The 23,037-nt window shown below is 39.4% G+C and overlaps 1 protein-coding gene across 1 annotated transcript in view; it reads right to left on the bottom strand.

The window, feature by feature from the left end:
* The window catches only part of THSD7A (thrombospondin type 1 domain containing 7A), a 449,664-nt gene that overhangs the window by 105,007 nt on the left and 321,620 nt on the right, over positions 1-23,037 (bottom strand). Inside the window, exon 7 of the mRNA XM_062178382.1 lies at positions 3,299-3,493. Within this exon, the coding sequence (XP_062034366.1) occupies positions 3,299-3,493 (195 nt within the window). The remainder of the gene's footprint in view (positions 1-3,298; positions 3,494-23,037) is intronic.

Raw genomic sequence — 23,037 nt, 5'->3', positions numbered from 1 at the left:
CCTCCCTCCACTTGCTGGCACAGATGCCACATTTCTTCGCTCTGCTTAATGGCTTTTTGGATAGAATCAGGAAACCTAGAAATGAAGGAAAAGGAAAGAAAAGCAATGGAAGAAAGTGAGGTGCACTGTGAAGAGGAGGAAGCACTACTCTATTACTCTACCACCAATTTAAGAAGAACAAATAAAAAAATCATAACATTCTACTAACTGAGAGGCCTCTTTCATCCACTGAAGTTGGTCACATGGAGTATATCTGCGGATTTAGATACAGAAGCACATATACACACACAGTAAGATGCACAATAAGATTGTGTAAATCAAGAGTAAGAGCAGTGGCCAGTACCACTCCTTTTCTAGCACACAGTAGGATTACAGTCTCCCTAACTCCCTTAAAGTTAGGCACAGTTTACATTAAAATAAAATGTGAAGTGGGTATTTAGCTAAGTGGTTAATTTCCTACACACTAGAGTACCTAGGGTCTTCCCAGCTCTAGCTCGTAACTTCAACTTCCTGCCAGCGAAGACCTTGAGGGGCAGTGGTGATGGTGAAGTAATTGGGTTCCTGCCACTCACATGGGAGACGTGGTTTGTCTGGCTCCCAGCTTAGGTCTAGCTGGTATAGGCCACTGTGGGGTTGGGGTGTGAACAACATCCTCCACCTCTCTCTCTCTCTCTATCCCTCCCGTTCCTCCCCTCCTCCCTCCCTAATAAAAAACTAAAACAGTAAAATGTGAAAAATGACATAAATCACTTCTAGATAGCAAAATTTAATTGCTGATGCTTTAAATCAACAGACAAGACTCTATAAGTGATCTTCTCCTGGCCCGGTGACCATGGGAATGCACCTGCACATTGGGGTGCAGTGCTGAGACAGCTCAGGGAGGACAGACTGCCCGGAGAGGCCCCTGAAAACAGTGGCTGAAGTCCCAGGAGGAAGAAATAAAATTTTATTTTAAGTTTCTGAACTTCTGGACCATCTGTTACTACAGCACAGCCTAGTCTATCCTTACTAATTTCGAGAAGTTATAAAATATTCAGTATAACATGTAATGGTGATATTCTGACAAAGATAAAAGAAAGTACAGATTGTAGCATTTATTTTCTAAATGCAGATACACTTTGAACAGGGGCTTTTCCTGTAAGTTATTTCATCAGAAAATTGTATAATTTCATTAAACACCCCATATATCATTTTCCCATGTGGTATTGTCCTTCAAAATAATCAAAGGACTTTCTGATCCATAGAAAATAAAGAATATTTAGGATACATGTAGAGAATTAATTTTTGAGGTATAACAGAAATGCCTATTTAGCGGGAATCATGAAGTATTCCCTAATTGGTAGGGAAACATTTTAAGAGACATAGTTCCTAAATCATTTAACAAATAACCCAGAATTATGAAAGACTTACTTTGAGTAAGAGAAATTGTGTTTCAGTGTCCCACGAATAATACATTTTATTAATACACTTTAAATTAATATTCAATTAATACATTTTAAAGGATAAATTCTTCATTAAGTGCTTCATGCACCAGTTTACATAAATGTTATTAACCGATACAAATTGCAGCATATTCCCAACTGACAAAGTTTTCTCTATGGTTTCCATTAAATTATGTTTTGAATTTATGCCTCTATGATTTATTACATAAACATCTATAATTTCCAGCACAACTTGCTTATGATGCAACTACTAGACCTAATTAAGAATGATCGAAGTCCCACCCTCTCAAACTATGTGGATGATCCACAGCAAAGAGCAATCATAAATTTCTGCCTTTAAAACATTTCATGACCTTTCAGTGTGAAGCGTCTTGTCTATAGGAATAATGATCCGGCGAGTTCTGCAAGCATGGCAGAATCTTGGCCATGTGACTCGGGGGCAAGAAGGCACTCATTACTAGTCACACAGCGAGATTCTGCAGGGTGTAATGGATTTACAGGAAGCAGGGTGACCACAGATCTAATTTTAATGAAGCTCAAGACATGACCTGAGTTGATTGAGTTTGAAGTCTGACTATAATCCATACAAGGTTAGATGTACTGTTCAACAACTTAAGGAATATAATTGTTTTTAATCTAAAAACGTTTTTCAAGAGATACACTTGTTCTGTAGCAAACAGTTAAGTTTATATTAAGGTGATAGGAAAATGTTTTTGGAAGCTATAAAGAAAATTCTCCATTTTGCAACAGGTTGACTTTCCATATATGTAAAATTTTTTCTTTCACATAACAATCATGTGTTAAGCCCAAGATAGTCACACGTTGGCACTGGAATTACATGCACAGATAACAAGTTTTCCTAAATAAAAATACTCTCAGTTGCTATCACTAACATGCTTCATAGGCAGAAAAATATAAAAAGTATACACAAAACTCAATCTTATTTGCAGACATATATAAACGCATCCTCATTACAAAGAGAAATCATTATTCATCAGTGCTAACTGTGAATGAAGACAAATCATCTAGCTTGATAGTATTTAAATAACATACCCCTAGATTCTTGAGAAGAACATGCTTAATGTGAAAGGGCCCGATTTACTTCTTTGCTAGCTTCAGTCCTGTGTTATTTTCCAGAATGACAAGATTAAGTATGACACTATATCATCCAGTCACACACAGGCTAAACTTGCATTTGGATATCAGCTTGAAAGGCAATTACCAAGAGCCTTGTATTTCCTGACAATAAAGCTTGCAAGCGAGCTATGAATATGTGACAAACATGCCCAACTCACCCAATGGGGTGAAGTGATTTAGGAGCGATATATTTCAAAGATGAACACTATCTACATATGAGACTTTGGATCTCAGAGCCCATATCCACAGACTTGAATAGTAGAATATTCGTGCAATTTTCAGTTAAGCAATATCCATGATGGTGTTGATTTTAAATAAATTTTATTATTGGATATGAATAACTATTTATAAGAAGGTAGAGTGTGATTTCAAAGGAAAAACTTACTACTGAAACAGTAAAAAACCAATAAAACAACTGGAATTTTGGAAGTCATATTCACACTTTTTCTCAGATTTAATGCTTTGGAATAGAAAGAACCTGAATTATTAGAAGGGAAGGAAAAAGCAAAATGAGTTCACTTTTAAAAATCTCCACTCCTTTATTAAAGATCTACTTTCAAGATAAATACTGGGAACCAGAAGTCAACAGTTGTAAATCTCCTTGGATTGCTGGATTCCTGGTAGTTGATTTTCATAGATCACCACCACCCAGGCTACAGAAAGAGGATGACATCAACTTCAGGCAGGAACCCGAGTCCCCTCTGAAGCTGGTGACTTACCTTCTTCACCCTCGTAGGCGAGAATGGACCGCGCTCGTATCTGTTTCCCTTCTGTGGTTTTCCCTGAGCAGGTGTGTGAGCAGGAGGACCATGGAGACCAGGTGCTGAGCACACAGTCCTTTGGGCATGGGGCATCACAGGCCACAGGGATGGGGAAGATGGCGTCTCTGCACAACTGTCTGTCCACTTCTTCTCCTGTGAAGACATGATCACCAATAGCCTTTCATTGTCAAACGCATGTAAAACGTGCAATTGAAACCAGATGGACACATACAGATGAATTAGTTCTTGGTTTAAAAAAAGTCAAAAGCAGGATTGCCTGTTATAGTCATATGCTGCAAGAACACTGAAAACAGGGGCCAGCGCTGTGGCTCAGCCGGTTAACTCCCTGGCCTGAAGCTGGCATCCCATATGGATGCTGGTTCGAGACCCGGCTGCTCCACTTCCAATCCAGCTCTCTGCTGTGGCTTGGGAAAGCAGTATAAGATAGCCCAAGTTTTTGGTATGCTGCACCCGTGTGGGAGACCCAGAAAAACTCCTGGCTGCTGGCTTCAGATCAGTGCAGCTCCAGCCATTGCGGCCAACTGGGGAGTAAACCAGCAGATAGAAGACCTCTCTCTCTCTGCCTCTCTTCTCTCTGTGTAGCCTGACTTTCAAATAAATAAATCTTTTTTTTTCTAAAAGAACACCAGAAACAACTATATAACACACCTACACACACACAAACATGAGGTCACTTTTATTATCAAATATATAAATATGTAGCTCAAGCACATTCCTTAGTATTTGCATGCTACTGATACCTGCTAACTAAATGATTTTTACCCTTATATAATACTAAGTATTCAGTAGGGAACATCAGTGAAATTTTCTCCCCTTTGTGTCTTTTTAACAGAGATAAGCCACATTGAACAAGTAATAAACAATGACTCCATCCATCGCATACATGATTTTATGAACCAACTCATCAACATATCTATTTACAAACTCTCTTGTCTCCTAGAAATGCTATTTTTTGTGCACTTGATAACTTTTTTCTTTAAAAAATTGTAGTTAGGTGGAAAGAACCAGGAAATGTAAGCTCTAAGACAGCTTTATGAAGCCACAGCTAATGAAGGTCAACTTGGGAGGAGCTGGAAAGGAAGGCAAGGTGAACAAGTAACAGACCTAAGATGATGTCACTTCAGCACTTCCTCACCAACAGTTTCCTGTTGCTCTTAAGAGAAAGACCAGGTTTCCAAGGCTCACAAGACCTCTCCTTACCTGGCTCTCGCTTTCTCTCTTTTTGCCCTTGAAGCTTTGAAGCTTACAAAAATATTGACACTCATTTAGTATTTGTTGAATTAATGAAATGAGATGTAAAAAGAACCAATGAGACAGAAATTCTCGCTGCTGTTATTAAATGTGAATGATAAGCAAAATAAATTTAAGTAAATGACTGAGAATGTAGAAAAAATGTGAACTCTGTGACTCAGTTGGTTAATATGAAGTGACAATGAATTCAATGGAATACCACGAAGCAATACACAAACAAGCAGGAGTTAATCTGTTATTTTACTACAGAATATGACACTATTTCTTGATAAATACATAAAAAATGTAGGGGCTGGTGCTACAGTACAGGTTAATCCTCTTCTTGCAGCACCAGCACCCCCAAAGGCTTGAGCACCTGCACCCATGTGGGAGACCCGGAAGAAGCTCCTGGCTTCTGGTTTTGGATTGGTTCAGCTCTGGCCGTCGTGGCCATCTAGGGAGTGAACCAATGGAGGGAAGACCTTTCTCTCTGTCTCTCCTTCTCACTGTCTGGAACTCTACTTCTCAAAAAAATAAATAAAATCTGTAAAAAAAAAAATGTGTGCTTGCATCAGGCATTTGGGTGAAGAGAGATGACTAACCATGTCATTCTTCACTGGTACAAGACAATCCAAGCAGGGCCGGTTAGAAACACTATTTTTTTTAAAACTGTATTTAATTGTTGGTCTGAGAGAGAGAGAGAGAGAGAGAGAGAGAGAGAGAGAGAGAGAGAGAGAGAGAAATTGATTCTCAATCTGCTCGTTTATTCCTTGAATATCTGCAATGATCAGCAACAAGCTGTGGTCAAAGAGGGAAGCCATGAGCTCAAGCCAGGTCTCCCACGTGGATGGCAGGAACCCATTTACTTGAGTTGTCACTGTTGCCTCTCAGAGTCTGCATTATCCATAAACTGAAGTCAGAAGGCAGGCGTCAAACTCCAGTACTCTATGGTATGCAGGATTCTTAACTGCTAGGCCCCTCACTCACTCCAAAAGCATCGCTTTAATGTATTCTCCTTTATTCGCACATTTGAAGACAGAAAATGAGAAGTCAACTGGAAATGCTTTAATGTGATAGCTAGTGGTTTTCAGGCTTTTAATCATTAAACCAAATCAAACATCAGTTGCTGTGTTAATAGCCATTAGTTTGGATGGCCCTAAATTGTTAGACTTCCTCATTAGTAAGGGAGGCTCATTAAAATAATACTTGAGGGGCTGGTCCTGTGGCCTAGGGGTAAAGCCACCGCGGACAGAGCCAGCACTCCATATGGGTGCTGGTTCGAGTCCCAGATGCTCCACTTCTGATCCAGCTCCCTACTATAGACTGAGAAAGCAGTGGAAGATGGCCTAGATCCTAGGTCTCTGCACCAAAGTGGAAGAACTGGAAGAAGCTCCTGGCTTCTGGCTTCAGATTGGCCTAGCTTTGGCTGTGGCAGCCAGTTGGGGAGTGAATCAGTAGATAGAAGACCTCTGTCTGTCTCTCTCTCTCTGCCTCTCTGTAACTCTGCTTTTAAATAAATAAATAAATCCTCAAAAAATAGTTGAATCAGTGTTACACTGTTAATTTTAATTACTCTGATCTGTGGGATCTCTTTTAAATTCTATTTTTATTGGCTTTGGATTTGGCATATATCCTAACAAAATAGAATGCTAGAGAGACAGTATACATATACATATATATGCTGATAGGTACAGTAGAAAAAATCATTACAGTAAGAGGGAATATTTTGAAATTTGCATGATTACTCTTTTTATTAGACTTTTGTACAAGGGCGAGCTTGCACATATTTTATTTATCTCATTGTTGTCTCTTATGGGACTCTCACTTTTGTTTCCAATATTTTGTGAGAAACAAGAATGTTCAGGGCTATGGCCTATAGTTAACAAGAATTATGATTTTATGTCTTCTCTAGTAATTACCCAATCATTTCTACAGAGAAAAATTTAAGCTATTGTGTAGCAATCGGCAGTTTTCTGGAAGTATGCTTTTTTAAAATTAGTTTTTATGGCATAAGTGATGTATTTCTGTTTGTTACAGGGATGTACATGTTTGAACTTCTCTTTAAGTCACTTTTTTATTTCAACTGTGGCCCCTGCTTTATGTTAGCTCTTTTTCATATTGTTTTGCTTAGCCAGGTGTATTTTCCAGTAGGCACAATCTTTCCTCTCAGAGAGCACATGTCCTTCCTCTGCATAGCCAAGAGCACCTCAGACCCACATTCTGTGATTCTGCTGATGATCTGAGTATGGTTTCTGCACCCTGTGCGCCTCTGGCAGGACTGATCTGGGCTAGCTTTAGCTCAGATTCCTTGAACATCATTGTCTCACATACTCATTAAAGCATCACGTTCTAGTCACAGGTGTTTTCCCCTTAGGCTCTTGTTGCCTGGAGGCTTTTGCACTTTTTCTGTGTATGAAAACTTCAGGCCTTCACACAGCAAGCACACTGCTTCTCAACATTCAGGTTTCAGTTCATTTTGCTCCTCCTACATGGCTTCCATGGATTGCACACCTTTCACAGTGACCTTATAGTTTTATAGTTTTAATATGTACTTAGCTGTTTCAATTGTTTACATGCTTGTTGTCTGACGTCACCACTAGAATAAATGATGGCATTGTCCTTATCTCTTTTGTTGACTACTTTATACTTAGCACCTTGGACAGTATCTGGTGCATAGTAGGCATTAAGTCATGTTTTGGGTAATATACAGATGCATGAGTTAATTTTGAAGCTGTTGTGTCATGAAACAGAACGTTGTTCTAGACACACATGGATCAAAGTACTCAATTTCTTAAATTGCCATGCGTTCAAATTGCCCCAGGACCTTGGTGAAGTATGCAGCATTGCTGATCTGACCCACTGAATCATAATCTGTACTTTAAAAAGATTCTGTGGTGACACATATGCACATCGTTCTGTAATTTTTCTGTATTGCTCACTGGTTTGATTAGACTAAAGGGGTTGGTATTGTGGTGCAGCGGGTGAAGCCACTGCTTGTGATTCCAGCATCTCACATCAGAGCACTGGCTCAAGTCCTGGCTGCACTGCTTCCAATCTGACTCACTGCTGAGGTACCTGGGAGGGCAGTGGGAGATGACCCAAGCCCTTCTGGCCCTGCCATGCACGTGGGAGGCCCAGCTGGAGTTCCGGGATCCTAGCTTTAGCCTCGTCGAGCCCTGGCCATTGTGGCCATGTGGGGAATGAATCAGCAGATGGAAGATCTCTTTATGTGTTTCTTCCTGTTTCTCTTTCACTCTGCCTTTCAAATAAATAAAATAAACCTCAGGAAAAAAAATGAAACATAAAAAAGAACCAGACTAGCTCTTGAAAGGGAAGCCACATAAAACAAATTCATCTAGATTTCATGCCTATCATCATTTGTTTCTCTGTGGACTTCCTTTTATACAACTCTTCATATAGAGTATACATGGCTGGACAGAATGATTCAATGAGTAGTTACTGAATGCCCTGTCTTTTATCAGGCACTATGTGAGGAATATTGTATACACAATCTCAACTAATTCTCACAGTAATCTCTGACACTGTTATCATTGCTTTGTTTTTTATTTTAAAGGAAATTGAGACAAGTTTAAGTGACAAAGGATCAGAGATCTGAATCCAATACCAAACAATTGCCCCATCTACAGTTTAACCGGTGTGGTGATGACAGTGCTCCAGATGCCAAGGGAATTAATTAATGACAGAAAGGATGTTGCTCACAAAGAAGTCAAGGAAGGGCACTCATGGCACTCACGACTTGTTTCGCATGGTGCCAGCCACACGCTGCCTCCCATACAAACAGTATGCACTGTTATTGGTTTTTTTTTTTTTTTTTTTTTTTTTTTTTTTTTTTTTACAGGCAGAGTAGACAGTGAGAGAGAGAGAGAGACAGAGAGAAAGGTCTTCCTTTGCCGTTGGTTCACCCTCCAATGGCTGCTGCAGCGGCCGGCGCATTGTGCTGATCCGTAGCCAAGAGCCAGGTCCTTCTCCTGGTCTCCCATGCGGGTGCAGGGCCCAAGGACTTGGGCCATCCTCCACTGCACTCCCCGGGCCACAGCAGAGAGCTGGACTGGAAGAGGGGCAACCGGGACAGAATCCGGTGCCCCGACCGGGACTAGAACCCAGTGTGCCAGCGCCGCAGGTGGAGGATTAGCCTAGTGAGCCGCGGGGGCTTGCACTGTTGACATGACTAGGGTTCCACATTTTGGCTCTAAGCCACTGAATACTCAGTGATGGATCTGTGAGAACACGAAATCTTTCAACTCTTCAGTCCTTTTCAATGAATGCTTTGATTAACTCAGCTGATTAGAACTTTTAGGAACTGTACTTTTTAAAGCTAAGTCTCCAGCATTCCATGCCTAAGTCATTTGGAAGCATTAGGCAAATGAAACAAAACAAAACACAGATGGGTCTATGGCTCTCATAGGCCACTCCGTAACTTGTTATCTCCTGCTACTTTCTCTATTTTTTATATTAAAAAATGACTCTGGAAATAAGGTTGCCTAACAGGAGCAGAAAATAACTTTATCCTTCTTCACCAGGGAAAAGATTGTTTCTCATTGACAAACTTTATTTTGCTTAGTTAAGAATTATTCCATGTGGCTTTGCTTCAGAGAAGATATAGAAGTAAATTAACTTGGCATATATATAAATATGAGTTGAATTTATACTGTTCTATGTAGAGAAATGAAAATTTAGCTGCTTAGTGCTTCTGAAAATTCCACATTTCGATGTCAGCTGCCCTTCAGTCAGAATATATCCAACCCCCAGATGTTACCACCAGAGAGCCATTTGAGAACTTGATTGTGTGTGCATCCATCCCACTGTATCTGAGTGGACACATCTGATTATCACCAATGTGATGGATGTAGTTCTACCACTCGTGCAGGCACAGGACAGTGAGGCATTCCTTAGTCTCTCTGAGGACAATTTCTTAGCTGGATTCAAATTGTGTTCTTATAAACATTTAGAATCCTCTTTGTGCTAACCTTTGTGTGTTAAATATGGTATCTTTTGGGGATACATTTCCTAACATAATTATTCAGTTTGAAAAGACTGCTTTGCATTTAGAGAGCTTATTTTTTTCATCCATGAAGCTCTAGGCATTTTAACTAAACCTCCAACAAAAAATATTTTACATGAAATATATAATGCAGGAGCAAAAGAATTAGACATTGTCTCCACTTTACAATTTATGCCTACTTTAAAGCCTTGGCTTAAGCATATCTGTTACACCCTATGTAAGAGGTTGCTATAAGATGAAAATTCTTGGGTTCATTTTTATGAATTTAAAATGAGACTTAAATGCTTAAATTCATTAAATTCCTCCAAGAAACTTCACTTTCTTAACAATTGTAATTTTAAGAATATGGTTTCAAAGGCCATCATTTTCATAAATATCACTAGGTATTTTGACATCGTTAAAGTACTCCCCAATTTCCTCATATTTGACTTATATTCACGAACACCATCAAACTCTTTCACGAACTCTTCCAAACTATCCCTTTTCATTCTACTGTATCTCCTATTATTAGAGTAAGAGAACTGAACATCTGCTTGCAGTAATTACACTAAAAATTCATGAAGATTTCCATAGAAATGAAAGAAAATGAGAATTGAGAACAGAGAATAGCTTTTTTCTTGGTAAAAGCATACATGGAGTTTATTGCATTCACTGTCAGAGAGCTTAAATGAAGTAACAAAGACAAACCATGCCTCATCATAGGTTTTTATAGTTTCAAGATTTTTGGAGTTTAGGAGCTGAGTCAAGAATCTGAAGTTAATAATTAAAGATATAATTAGTTATATTTTAATGCAAAGCATAAACATGTTGCTTAGCAGTGTTTCCTAAATATTTCTTGAATTATCCTGATTTCTTTTGAATCATAGAAATACGAAGCATTTATGGTTGATTCCAACAGTCAGAGTAGTCCAATGTCCAAAGCACCTCTACTCATCAATAGAAAGGAATTGAAAGAGTAAACAGAAAGACGAAATTGAAGCAAAGAGAAACAAGGCCAGAGGTTAGATTTTAGAAACACTATTGAGAAAGCTCCAAGTGTTGCTATCTTGAGATTCTCTCTCTCTACAAACTCTACAGTAACTCTAAAAATTATTCAGTTTTTAAAGTCTTTTATTATTTCAGAGAGTATCTTCAACATTCATGTTGACTTTTGATTGTAATAGTCTTTATTTATGTATTTATTTATTGATAAACCAATAAAGGCTCAGGAAACAATTCAGGTAGGAAAACAATGGACTCTCATATTTCTAAGGGACCTTTCCAGCAAACATTTTCAATAATCATCTCATCTAACCTTCTAGCAGACATAAGGTAGAGGCAAAATTACTCTCAGTTTATTAAAGTAAGGGATCCATGGATTGAGCCTTAAAAACTCTTTTCATTTCCCTTCCAGAGGAGAGACCACATGTCTCTTCATCTTAATGGGATGTCTCCAAGTTATTTTAATACTTGAACTCTGCTGTCATCCAGGCAATGATTCTGATTTTAAAATCTTTAATCCATGTTCTTTTCCAGACCAATGCACACTTTCCTCTGGACTTCTGTTTTATCACATCTCCCCCGTAACCATCATTGACTGTTACTCCCAGGGTATGTTTCCAGAACATGAATCTGAGCATCCTCTCTCCAACACTTAGTAGTTAGACTCCAAATCCCCTACCAGAGCACAGACATCCTTATCATCTGTCATAGCCTTTTATTTTGCAATTCATGAAAGAAATGTGCTTTTTCATGAACTTACATGCTGTTTGCTCACTCCTCTGCCATTCTGCATATGCTGTTCTCTATGGCTGGCAGCCCATAGCTCTGATCCTTCAGGACTGGATTGTTGTCCTTTATAAACCTTATTTGACTTTCTGAAGTTCCACAGATGGGAGTTGTGCTCCACGATCTGTGCTCCCACAGCATCAAACGTATCAGTTTGAAAACTTTGTCTGTCTACTGATTTTACCCCGAGTGGCCTACCAGAAATTTCTTGCTGGGGTTTTTGTCTTTTTCAATATATCTTAAAAAAATCTTTTTATCTGTTTAAAAGGGAAGGAAGAAGAGAGGGAGAGAGAGAGAGATAAGGCAGCGAGAGAGAGGTTGGAGAGAGCGAGAGAAAGGGGGGTATCTTCCATTTGTTGGTTCACTCCCCAAATGCTCACAACACCTGGGACTGGGCCATACTAAGCCAAGAGCCTGAAAGCACAAGCAGGTCTCCCATATGGGTGGAAGGGACCCAAGTATTTGAACCATCATTTGCCATCTCCCAGGGTGAGCATTAGTAGGAAGCTAGATTGGAAGTGGAGCTGCGATTTGAACCCAGTAAACAGCATGTTAACTATTATGGAAAATGCTTGTCTCATCATTTTTTTTCAGATTTATTTTCATTTATTTGAAAGTCAGAAAGTCAGGGAGAGGTGGGGGTGGGGGGAGAGGGATATCTCCCATCCACTGGTTCTATTCCCAATGGCCACAGTGGCTGGGTCTGGGCCAGGCTGATATCAGGAGCTTCAAATTCCATCCAGGTCTCCCACATGGGTGGCAGGGACCCAGGCACTTGAGTCATCGTCTGCCTTCCAAGGCAGCATTAGCAAGGAATTGGATCAGAAGTGGAGAAATCAGGACTAGAACGTGCACTCTTATGGGATGCTGGCATTGCGGCCAGCAGCCCAACACACTGAGCCACAATGCTGGCTCCTTCATCATCTTTACCTTTTTAAAAAGGCAAAGAGTGAGTGGTGCATGGGGAGAGAGAAAGGGGAGGGAGAGGTAGAGGGAGAGGCAGACAGAGTGCTGGTTCACCTTTTTTTTAAAAGATTTATTTATTTTACTTGAAAGTCACAATTACACAGAGAGAGGAGAGGCAGAGAGGCAGAGAAAGAGAGAGAAAGAGAGAGAGAGAGAAAGAGAGAGAGAGAGAGAGAGAGAGAGAGAGAGGTCTTCCATCCGCTGGTTCACTCCCCAGATGGCTGCAACAGCCAGAGCTGCACTGCTCTGAAGCCAGGAGCTTCTTCTGGGTCTCCCACATGGGCACAGGGGCCCATGGACTTGGGCCACCTTGTACTGCTTTCCCAGGCCATAGCAGAGAGCTGGATTGGAAGTGGAACAGCTGGGACTTGAACTGGTATCCATACGACCTACTATGCCACAGCATCATCCCTGGTTTACTTTCCAACACTCCTCAAATGTTAACAGTGGCTCATAGGCCAGGAGGTGGGCCAAAGCCAGGAACCAGGAATTCAGTGCGTCTACCACATTGGTGGCAGGAACAAAACCACTTGGGCTATCAGATCCTGCCTCCCAGGCTCTGTATCAATAGGAAGATGGAATCAGAATAGGAAGCTGCAGCTGTGAATTGAACCCAGGAACTCTGGGCACTTTGACATGGGACAGTCCCAAACTATCTTTCTCTGTTTATTTTCAATGACTTAAAGGTGAAGTTACTTACGTCTGTAGAAATTATCTGAGAACCTCTAGAAAATTCAAATAGTAACTATCTGGCATTGCTTAAGCCTGAATAAAGTTTTATGATTTTTTCCTTTTATATTTTAATTTTTTAAAATTAAATTTTAAATACTTAAGATTTTATTCCTCTTAATTGTTCTTGAGCTTGAAATTACCTACAAGTTCAGTTTTCACACCCTCCAAATCCATTTTAGTAATCGGAAGCCAGATGGCCCTAGTGTAAATTTTGTCTCTTCAACTTATAAAGCTACGTGCCTTGAGTAGATTCCTTAACTAGGCAAAGGGACAGTTTCCTGATTGTCAAGTGGTGACTAATGACAATACTTACGGTATTATTATCTACATTAAATAAGAATTTTTTTTTTAAACTGAGGTACCTAGTACAGTATCTGGCACACAACTAAAAGATGACAGCCACCGTAACAGTACTATGCCTACGCTCATCTCCTCCTGGCAGTGGAGGACTGGCCATCCCTCCCGTCACACAATGGAAGAGAGTCTGTTCCATTCTAAACTCCACTGTGTTCCAGTTACCTCACAGGATGTGCTTAATCACCTGTTCCCAGTTCTGCTTATGAGCAGACATGCAGGCAGGCACAGGTAAATACCACAGCACTGGACTCACACCATCAGCTTGCTCACGCAGTCACTCTGCAACTTTCTCTCAGCCAAAGGTAAGGGTATGAGAAATTTCAGGAAAAGCTCATTTATACAATTATTATCGTCATGCTCCATGCCTTTGTAATTGTTTACAGTTTTGTTACAAATATCTTTAGGCCTCAATAAAAAATTCTGTCTAAATGTTATGCTATGGGACTTTTTTTGATTAAGTGTGACTAAGGGCCAGATACAGTTTGTGAGGAGGAGGCTGGGCAGCTCTTTCTACCTCTCCCACTGCTTCTTGCCATGTGGCTTCTGCCCCTGAACCAAGCTCGCTGGCTGCTTAAGCTTCATTTGATTTAAAAAAAAAATTATCTTATTAATTTGAAAGAGAATTATAGAGAGAGGGAGAGACAGGGAGAGAGGGATCTTCCATGCCCCCTGGCTCACTCCCCAAATGGCTGTGTGGCTAGGGCTGGGCCAGACAGAAGCCAGGAGCTTCATCCAGGTCTTCCACGTGTGTACGGACCCAGGCACTTAGGCCATCCTCCACTGCTTTCTCAGGCGCATTAGCAGGGAGCTGGGTCAGAAGCAGAGCAGCCAGGACCTGAACTGGAGCACAAATGGGATTGCCTGTACATCATAGGCAATGGCTTTACCCACTATGCCACAACACAGGCCGTAGATATCTAAGATCTAGCTCGCAGGGATCAGCACAAGTACTAAGGCATACGGCCTCATATCATGCTGTTAGCCCCCTTTGTCTCTCTGGCCCGAGTCAGTCACAAGGACTGTTAAAAGCCCTAACTTAAACAGCTATGTGCAACTGCTGTGTTCAGTCACCAGCACCTCTTAGGCCAAGATGAAAAAAAATCCCTGGAAGTCTGTGCTGTGGCACTGACCCATATTGCAGTACTGAATGAGGGAAATTATACATTATAGTCATTTTGAAGAGTTAATCAATACAATTGCCCAAATAGTCACATTTATTACACTCTATTGGCTTAATTAACATAACTTTAAAAGCTTATGTTAATAGATGGCTCAGTGTCAACAGAACTCCTTTTACCCAGCGATGAAATACAACTCCTCTGTTGCTCTCTCCTCTTTCACCTTCCATCACACTAAGGCGTCCTGCAGGTTCTACGCCAGCCCCATCCCTCAAGGAATCCTGCAGGACTCTCCGTGGGAAAGGACACAAAGTGGCTTTTCAATAGTCTCTGACTTTTCACACTTCCAATCTGTCTTGAAAATTATCAACCAAATATTCTACCAGCTGCACCGCCGGCCCTGCAGTACACCCTCTGATGACTCCCTGTGCTTCTCCTGCCCAAGCCTGCGTTTGTATTTGCTGTGTTTTAAGGCACTTCACCATCTGCCCCTCTTAACATCCTTTGTCTGGCAAGTCTATTTTCCTAGCTCATGGGTTGCAACAAGACAAGGCTCAGAGGAGTCCATGGCCTGGAAAATCTGACTCCATGTTTCCATCAATCCCTTCAGCCGGATTAAGAACCAATTTCAATTAGACAATTTTCTTGCATAAACAACTATTAGCTCCTCTCTGTACTTTTACTTTTGTGATATTGATATCTTTCATGTTCACAATAGTTATTCCACATATGCCACAGTTATTACAAGATCACTATGCACAAACAAATCTACTGTGTAATGACAAAAAAAAAAAAGATAGATTTGAATTCGAAATCGTGATAGGATTAGCTAGAAGGCAAAATAACTTGGAAGCAGGGCCGGCGCTGTGGCGCAGTGGGTTAATGCCCTGGCCTGAAGCGCCAGCATCCCATATGGGCACCGGTTCTAGTCGCGGCTGTTCCTTTCCTATCCAGCTCTCTGATATGGCCTGGAAAAGCAGTAGAAGATGGCCCAAGTCCTTAGGCCCCTGCACCCTTGTGGGAGACCCAAAAGAAGCTCCTGGCTTTGGATCAGTGCAGCTCTGGCCGTTGCGACCATCTGGGGTATGAACCAGTGGATGGAAGACCACCCCCTTTACTCTTTCAAACAAATAAAACAAATCTTTAAAAAAAATAATTTGGAAGCAAGTTAAAAGCAGGATACTCTCAAAATCTCATGGTGCACAGCAGTTAAAGTGGTGTTTGCAATATTTGCCTCCCATATCACAGCACTGGTTTAAGTCTTACCTACCCTACTTCCAATCCAGCTCCCTGGTAACACATCTGGAAAAGCAGCAGATGATGGGCCAAGTTCTTGGGCCACTGCTACTCACAGGGGATTCCCAGACTGGAGTTCTAGGATCCTGGTTTTGGCTTAACCCAGCTCCAGCCAACAGATGGATGATCAACTACCCTGTCTCTGTAATTCTGCCTTCCAAATAAATTAAATGAACCTTTAAGAAAACTCATGGTAAACTGAATTAAAAGTATGTGTTTATTTTGGTGTAATTTATTTTTGGTGCAAAGAAAAGGTTTTTTTCCATAATATTCTAAAAGGCATATTATGAAAAAAACTATGCATGACTTTCAAACATTTTTGCCCTAAAATAAACATGTACTTTAAATTTATTTCTCACAAACTTTTGAGGTACTCTGTTATTACGTTTATCACATTCAAATGTATATCAAAAAAGAAGGTAAAAATCTGGCTCACTGACAGAAAGAAAGGATTGGTGAGTTGATAAAGATGGCATAATTTATGAGACAAATATTTTGAAGGCAGAAAATCAAAAGATTATTTTTAAGGAATAGAATCTAAGTGGTAAGAAATGAGGAAGAGAGCAGTGTAAAGGTAGAGGATTGGAAGTCAATCATGGTAAGTGAAATAAACAATCCATAGACAAATAACACATCTTCTGTCTCATATGAGAAATTAAAATAGAAATTCAATCTCAATTTAGAACAGTTGTTATTGTAGACTGGGGAAGGTGAGGGCACAGGGGATAGAGGGAGGTTGGGTACAGAGAACTAAGCACAGCCAGAGAGAAATAATAGATCCAGTGATCCACAGCACAGAGAGGCATCCATAGTCCCCAGTAATGCATCATAAAGCAAATAACAACCGGAAATAGAGGAGATGCTGGGCTCCAACTAACTATAAAGAGAGGAAAACAGAAATGTTAATTATCTGATCTGGTCAGTTTACACTGTATACATATATTGAAAGACTGCATGGTACCCCATAAAATATGTACAAAATTATAAAATATAACTAATGAATAACAAATAGCATATTGGTATACGTGAGTAGGTTCTGAAGCAGAATCTAACCCACAGAACTAACTGTGAAACTTTCCCACCACTTTCTACTGTGTGTTTTGATGATCCAGATGTAGAACTCGGAAAGCTCTGGACCACGAAGACTAGGCTAAGAGCTACAGTGACTAAGTCACAGTCTGCCCGTTAACTTCATAGACGTAGCAGAACGTCTGCTAGCAAATCATAAGAAAGGATAGAATTGAAAATGAATCTTGATGCAAATGGAAGGGGAGAAGGAGCGGGAGAGGGGAGGGTTGCGGGTGGGAGGGAAGTTATGGGAGGGGGAAGCCATTGTAATCCATAAGCTGTACACTGGAAATTTATATTCATTAAATAAATGTTAAAAAAAAAAAAAGAAAGGAATCCTAAGGGGAATGAAATTTCATGGACAGGGAAAGTATTCCGTCAATTGGTCTGAAAGCTGTTTTTTCCACTCTGGAGACCACAAATACATTAGTAGTTTTCCTTCCATTTCAACAGTTAAAAAGTTGCTCTGGGCCATCTCAGAGTTAATAACAATCATAAGAGTTTGCAACAAAAATGTGTGTGGGGCTGATAGAGAAAGAGAACCATCAGCTCAGCAGTTGGGAAAGTTTCTGCTGAAAGCAAACAAAATCAAATGATCACAGGGTGTTTGCAGAAAACAAGGAGGACATTCTATAAAACATTCACAGATGAACTGATAAAGAAAGAGTTGGTTAGTCTGAGCTGAGCCCAAATGGAACATGGAACCCATCAATATACATTTTCAAATTCAAGGACAAGGGGGATTAGGATCCTGGACCACACCCCCAAAATATTCAATTATTCTAGCTCAGACATTCAGACCTATGGGGAGTTCCTATGCATTCCTGTCTTCAGGTCCCATTGAGAACTACTCAGTTGGATGCTGTTTAATCAAAATTAGAGAGGGAAAGAAGGGTTAACAATTCAGTCATGGTCATATTTGCAACTTGAATTTATATGTAATTATTTATTTGGAAGTAAATAGTATCTACCCATTGTATCACTTTCATATCTTACATAATTCCATTTCATTGTTCATCTCAAGCCCTAAGTTGCGGCAATGATTTAGGTAGTTAAAGAGACACAGTAAACCAGACTGGACCCTTCAATGAAAAAGCAAGGCTATGAAATTTCACAGTAGCAGTGTGTGAGTAGGACATATGGGGGTAATGTCACCTAGTTTATAAGGTACTTTGATAAATGCTTAGAGTTCTATTCAATCATAAATCAATAAAGTACAAGTGTCACACGGAAGGAACACACACACACAGGTTTATATCAATACATACAGGACAATATGACCCCAAATCTAAAAACGCAAATAGATATACATTAGTGGGAATTTTGCTCTTACAGGAGAGAGTGAATATTCTCTAAGGTGAAAAATAATTGTTTTAGGCTAAAGATATACAATGTTCTGCAGTCAAAACAGTGAAGCTAATATTCAGTTGGTGTCTGCTGTACAGATAAAGGCATATTGATTTTTAAAGACAAAACCAATGAATCAAGGCATCTGCTCTGATTGGTCAGTGAGTACTTTGTTACATGTTATGAAAAATACCCCTGGGTGGAGTCAATCATGTCTTACTCTCTTAATTCACCACTGCTCCCATAATAATTTCAAAAGAAAACAAAAAACCCATGCAACCAAACCATAGACCTCAAACTTCTCCCCACTCAAAATTTGCCTATGACTGAAATTCCTGCTAAAATGAGCTAACTCATTTCTTTTGCCCTGCTGTTTTTCTGTTTAAACATCTGTCAAATAATGATTATTACTCCCACAAGTGAAAGAAAAGGAATAACAATTCTGCATACCTACTATGTCCAAGCAGATGATTATTATAGCAATTCAAGAGAAAATATTTTAAAATCATATTTCAGAGCCTTTGAAATAGAGGCCCCAACACAGTTGCATTCTCTTTGCTCAAAGTCACCAGCTATTTAGTGAGAGACACAGGTTTCAAGCCCATTCTCCGGGGTTCCAAAATCGTGATTATCTCCATTTATAGCAAGCTGGTTCGCAACACAAGCATCTATTAGCTACTTGGTAATAGCTGGTAAAATAAACCAGCATAACCAGCATACAGCTTACTTAAATCTTTATACTAGGGCATTTTCCAAAATACACCTTTATTTTTTTAGAGCACAATCTACCCTTAAGATGTATTAGTTCTATGTAGTATATTATGATTAGGAAATCATCAATAATATTGTAGGAATGAAATCATTGTTCAGAGATAACTTTTCATAAATGGATATTTAATTTCTTTGAGAAATTATTCTTCTGTGCAGAGTAATTGTTTCTGACATTTCACTAAGGCTTTTATGAGCAACTTGGACTTTGATGTGCTTGTTTGTCAAACTTCTAGTTGATAAATTGCCTGAAACATTACACTCGTGAGGAAAGTTAAAAATAAAAACAAAACTCTGGCTTACCAAGCATTGCTATTCAGAGGAAATTTCATATGATTTATAACCTAAACTTTTATTGTAGCATCCTGTATGTATATGCTGTTTTGTGTCTGCTTTCGTGATCTGTGGCTCAGAACAAATGCAATGACTGGGGAAATGAACTTTAGGAAGGGCAGTGGTCATTTGTGCTTATGGGGATAAACAATGAAAATAATAATGCTTAGCAAATAAAGAGAGACATAACAGCTTCACCCATGAATGTTGCTGAAAATCAACTGGGATAGAAAGGAAACCATCATCATACCCAACCTACAAACTGACAGCACTTTTTTCCTGAATTCTATAGTATTTGCTAAACAGTTTCAATGACAATAACAGAATCAATTTGAATAGTTTGTATTGTAAAACTGTATCTTCTAGCATTGTGTACCAAGATACTGCCCTGGAGAAGCCATTAAAAAAAATCCAAGCCACAATGACCTAGCAAATTTTTAAAAAATGTTTGGCTTATGTGTTCATGCAGAAGAGGCAATAGAGGCTGCGTATGTGATCACACACGGACAGAAGACGCAGGCAGACTGAGTTTCGCAGACAGAACTCAGAACAGAAAAGTCCTAAGACTTTTGAAGTCCTTATCCTGAGGGTAGGAATAATAAGCTATTTTGCTTGGGTTTGGATGGACTTACAAAGCCAGCAGTAGAAATAATTGAGATGAAAAACACAGGACCAAAATAATAGAGGATTTGGAGAGTTAATACTTTAGACAAGTTACTGTGAAGCCAGTAGAAAGAATAATAATAGAGACCAAAATAGGACAATTTATCTGCCATTCTTCTAATATAAATTTTAAGCAGTAAATTCTACAAAGCCAAGAGTAAAAAGAAATGCTGTGTTTATACATAAACATCATAGTTCTGATTTCCAGCCTAAAGGTTGAGAAAATAAAATTATAATGAAGAATAATTGCTGACATTAATTGTACATTACTAGGTACAAGGTACGAAGTGTTTTATAGGTTTTAACTGATGTAATTTCCCAACAATCCTATAAAGGAAATGTGATTATTATCCCTATAACATAGATAAGGACAGCAGTCATGGAAGCTAACATGTATGACTAAATTTACATGGTGATGTCTCTCTCAATAGTGTTAGGGACCTCCTTGATTTATTTGCTTTCTCCTGTGTCTCTTCAATACAACACCGTTATGTGCAAAAAAAAATCAGATCAGCATTGAAAGAAAGGATGTGGGAGATGATCTTGTTTAAGGACTAGGAAATGCAGCTCACACACAGTACAGACAGACTGGACCAAATGCCACAACACAAGTTAACGATAGAGTTGTGTTTTTTGTAATACTCAGTGATCACATGGGAGGGGAATTTAGATCTGAAACATCTGTCATTTTTTCATATGTGAGGCCAGATTATCATTACAGATATTTACATTTATAAGTAAGGAAACCAAATAGATTAAACATAAAAGCAGCAAATCTTATGCGAATATACATGGGGTTAAAACATCCAGTGGGGTCTAGCTTTGTGGAGCAGCAAGTTAAGCCACTAGTTGTGATGCTGTTTCCAAACTCGGAGTGTCAGTTTGATTCCTGGCTCCTCTGCTTCTGATTTAGCTTTCTGCTAATGTGCCTGGGAAGGCATATTGGAAGAGGGCCCAACGTGGGCCACTGGCGCCCATGTGGGAGAGTAAGATGGAGTTCTCGGTTCCTGGTTTTTGCCTGGTCCAGTCCTGGCAGTTGCTGCCATCTGGAAAGTGGACTAGTAGATGGAACATCCCTCTCTCTGTCTTTCTGCCTTTCAAAGAAATACATCTTATTTTTTTTTTCTTGAAAATCAAACAAATGAAGTCAGTCAGCCAATCAACAGCTGAACCAAAGTCATTTCTGAATCCAGGCAAAGGAAGGAACTGAGGCAGAACAATTGTAATGCTTCATGGCAGAAGATAATGTGGATGCCACGAATACAGACATTAAACTATTCAATTTTAATCAAAAAGATAATTTTAATGGACATACACCTGCTGAGATAGAACAGTTGTTTTTACACATCTCAAAATTAAAATTAACAGTACTGATAGACATATACACCAATCCATTTCTTCAGGGGGTATTAGAAGTAAGGCAATTCCCAAGACAGCGCTTTATACAAAGCCTATATCCAACCAAATCTTGTTCCCAAGATAGCATAGACAACACTGATCATCCTTTTGGTAAACAGATTTTGTAGGATAATACTCTGTCAATAGTCTTTAATACTAAACTGCACTTTCCACTCAGAAGATGTTTATCTTAAGGATGACTGTCCAGGTGCATTTTATCTTTGATGTACAAATGAGGCCACAGGTCAGGGATTGTTGTATCTTTGATCTACTGACTGTCAAACTCAACTGCGACCATCACATTCTCATTGGATCAAAGGACTTGATAGTGATGTCATTACTCAGGAGAAGTCTTGAATTTATGAAGCTTCAGAGGTTGATATAATTAAATTATGCTTTCAGAGAAAGTAGAACTGGCTTTTCTCAATACCAGAGGACTGAAATTATCAGATAAAAGGAAACTGTAATTAAAAATTTAAGGCCCATTTTATTAATTGTACTAATTCTTCTTTCAGAATGTTTTAAAAATAAATGGTTACTGATTTCAAGCATCTGTTTCTAATATTTGACAAAGAGCTTAATTTACTTTTGTCTTTTTCATTGTAAAGTAACAATGATTTACATATTTAAAGGTACTTAAAAGAACTGAGAGGCAACTTAGGTTTTTAACATTAACACTGCATCGTCAAGTGACTTTTTTTTTTTAATTGAAGAGACCTGAGAGGACTTCATGGCTAGAAGGCACAGTGGTTCTCACACCTGAATGAGAAGCATCAAAACTGTAAAGTTTTTCCAAAATTAAATATTTTCTTAGTCAAAGAGAATGGATTTTGCTACCAACTACAATAACCTGACTTGCTTTATGAGCCCATTAATAGTGTTTGGGTTATTTGTATCCTGATCATTTCCCTACTGATTTGGTCATTCTGTAGGTTCTGGCTTCCAGTTTTGCTCTCTCAGAATGTTCTCCACTCAGCATCCAGAACTATCCTACAACAGCACTCAGGGCATGTTGTGCTCTTCTACAGCCTTCAATACCCTCCCGTCAATGCGGAATTCCTCCCAGAGTTCTAACAGCTGCTCTGTGATGTTGCACTTGGCTCCCTCTGCTCTAACCCTTCTCTCACACTCTGTTCCCACTGCATTGGCCTTGGTTTTATTTTGGAACACCTTGGGTATTCTTCTGTCTGGGCTCGCTCTTCTGGGTGCATCACTCTCCCTTTGATAGCCACTTATTCTGTGACGCTGGATATTTGGCTTGCTCCCTGACATCGTTTCCTCAGAGAATCCTGCCTGACCAGTCTGTCTAAATACAGCTTTCCCCTCTATCACTCTGTATCTCCACACCCCTCCTTGTTTTCACCTACTTTTTGCAATTGTTTTTATATGGCTGATATTTTTGATTGTTATTTTCTGCCTCCTGCTTCTGATATTTTACTCATACGAAAGGGTACAACTTATACATAAGGGGGACAACTTTTACCAGGTCAAGAATGTTATCTGTTTAGTTCTCAATGTACTATGTCTAGTGATTTAAAAAAGTGAGATTTAGTTGGTACAAGAAGTAAACTAGGCATGTAGTAATGCTTATTAAATATTTTCTGAACACA

This window comes from Lepus europaeus, chromosome 20, assembly GCF_033115175.1.
Source record: "Lepus europaeus isolate LE1 chromosome 20, mLepTim1.pri, whole genome shotgun sequence".
Taxonomy (NCBI): Eukaryota; Metazoa; Chordata; class Mammalia; order Lagomorpha; family Leporidae; genus Lepus; species Lepus europaeus.
The sequence above is the reverse complement of the archived record's forward strand: the minus strand, read 5'-3'. Positions and strand labels throughout refer to the sequence as shown.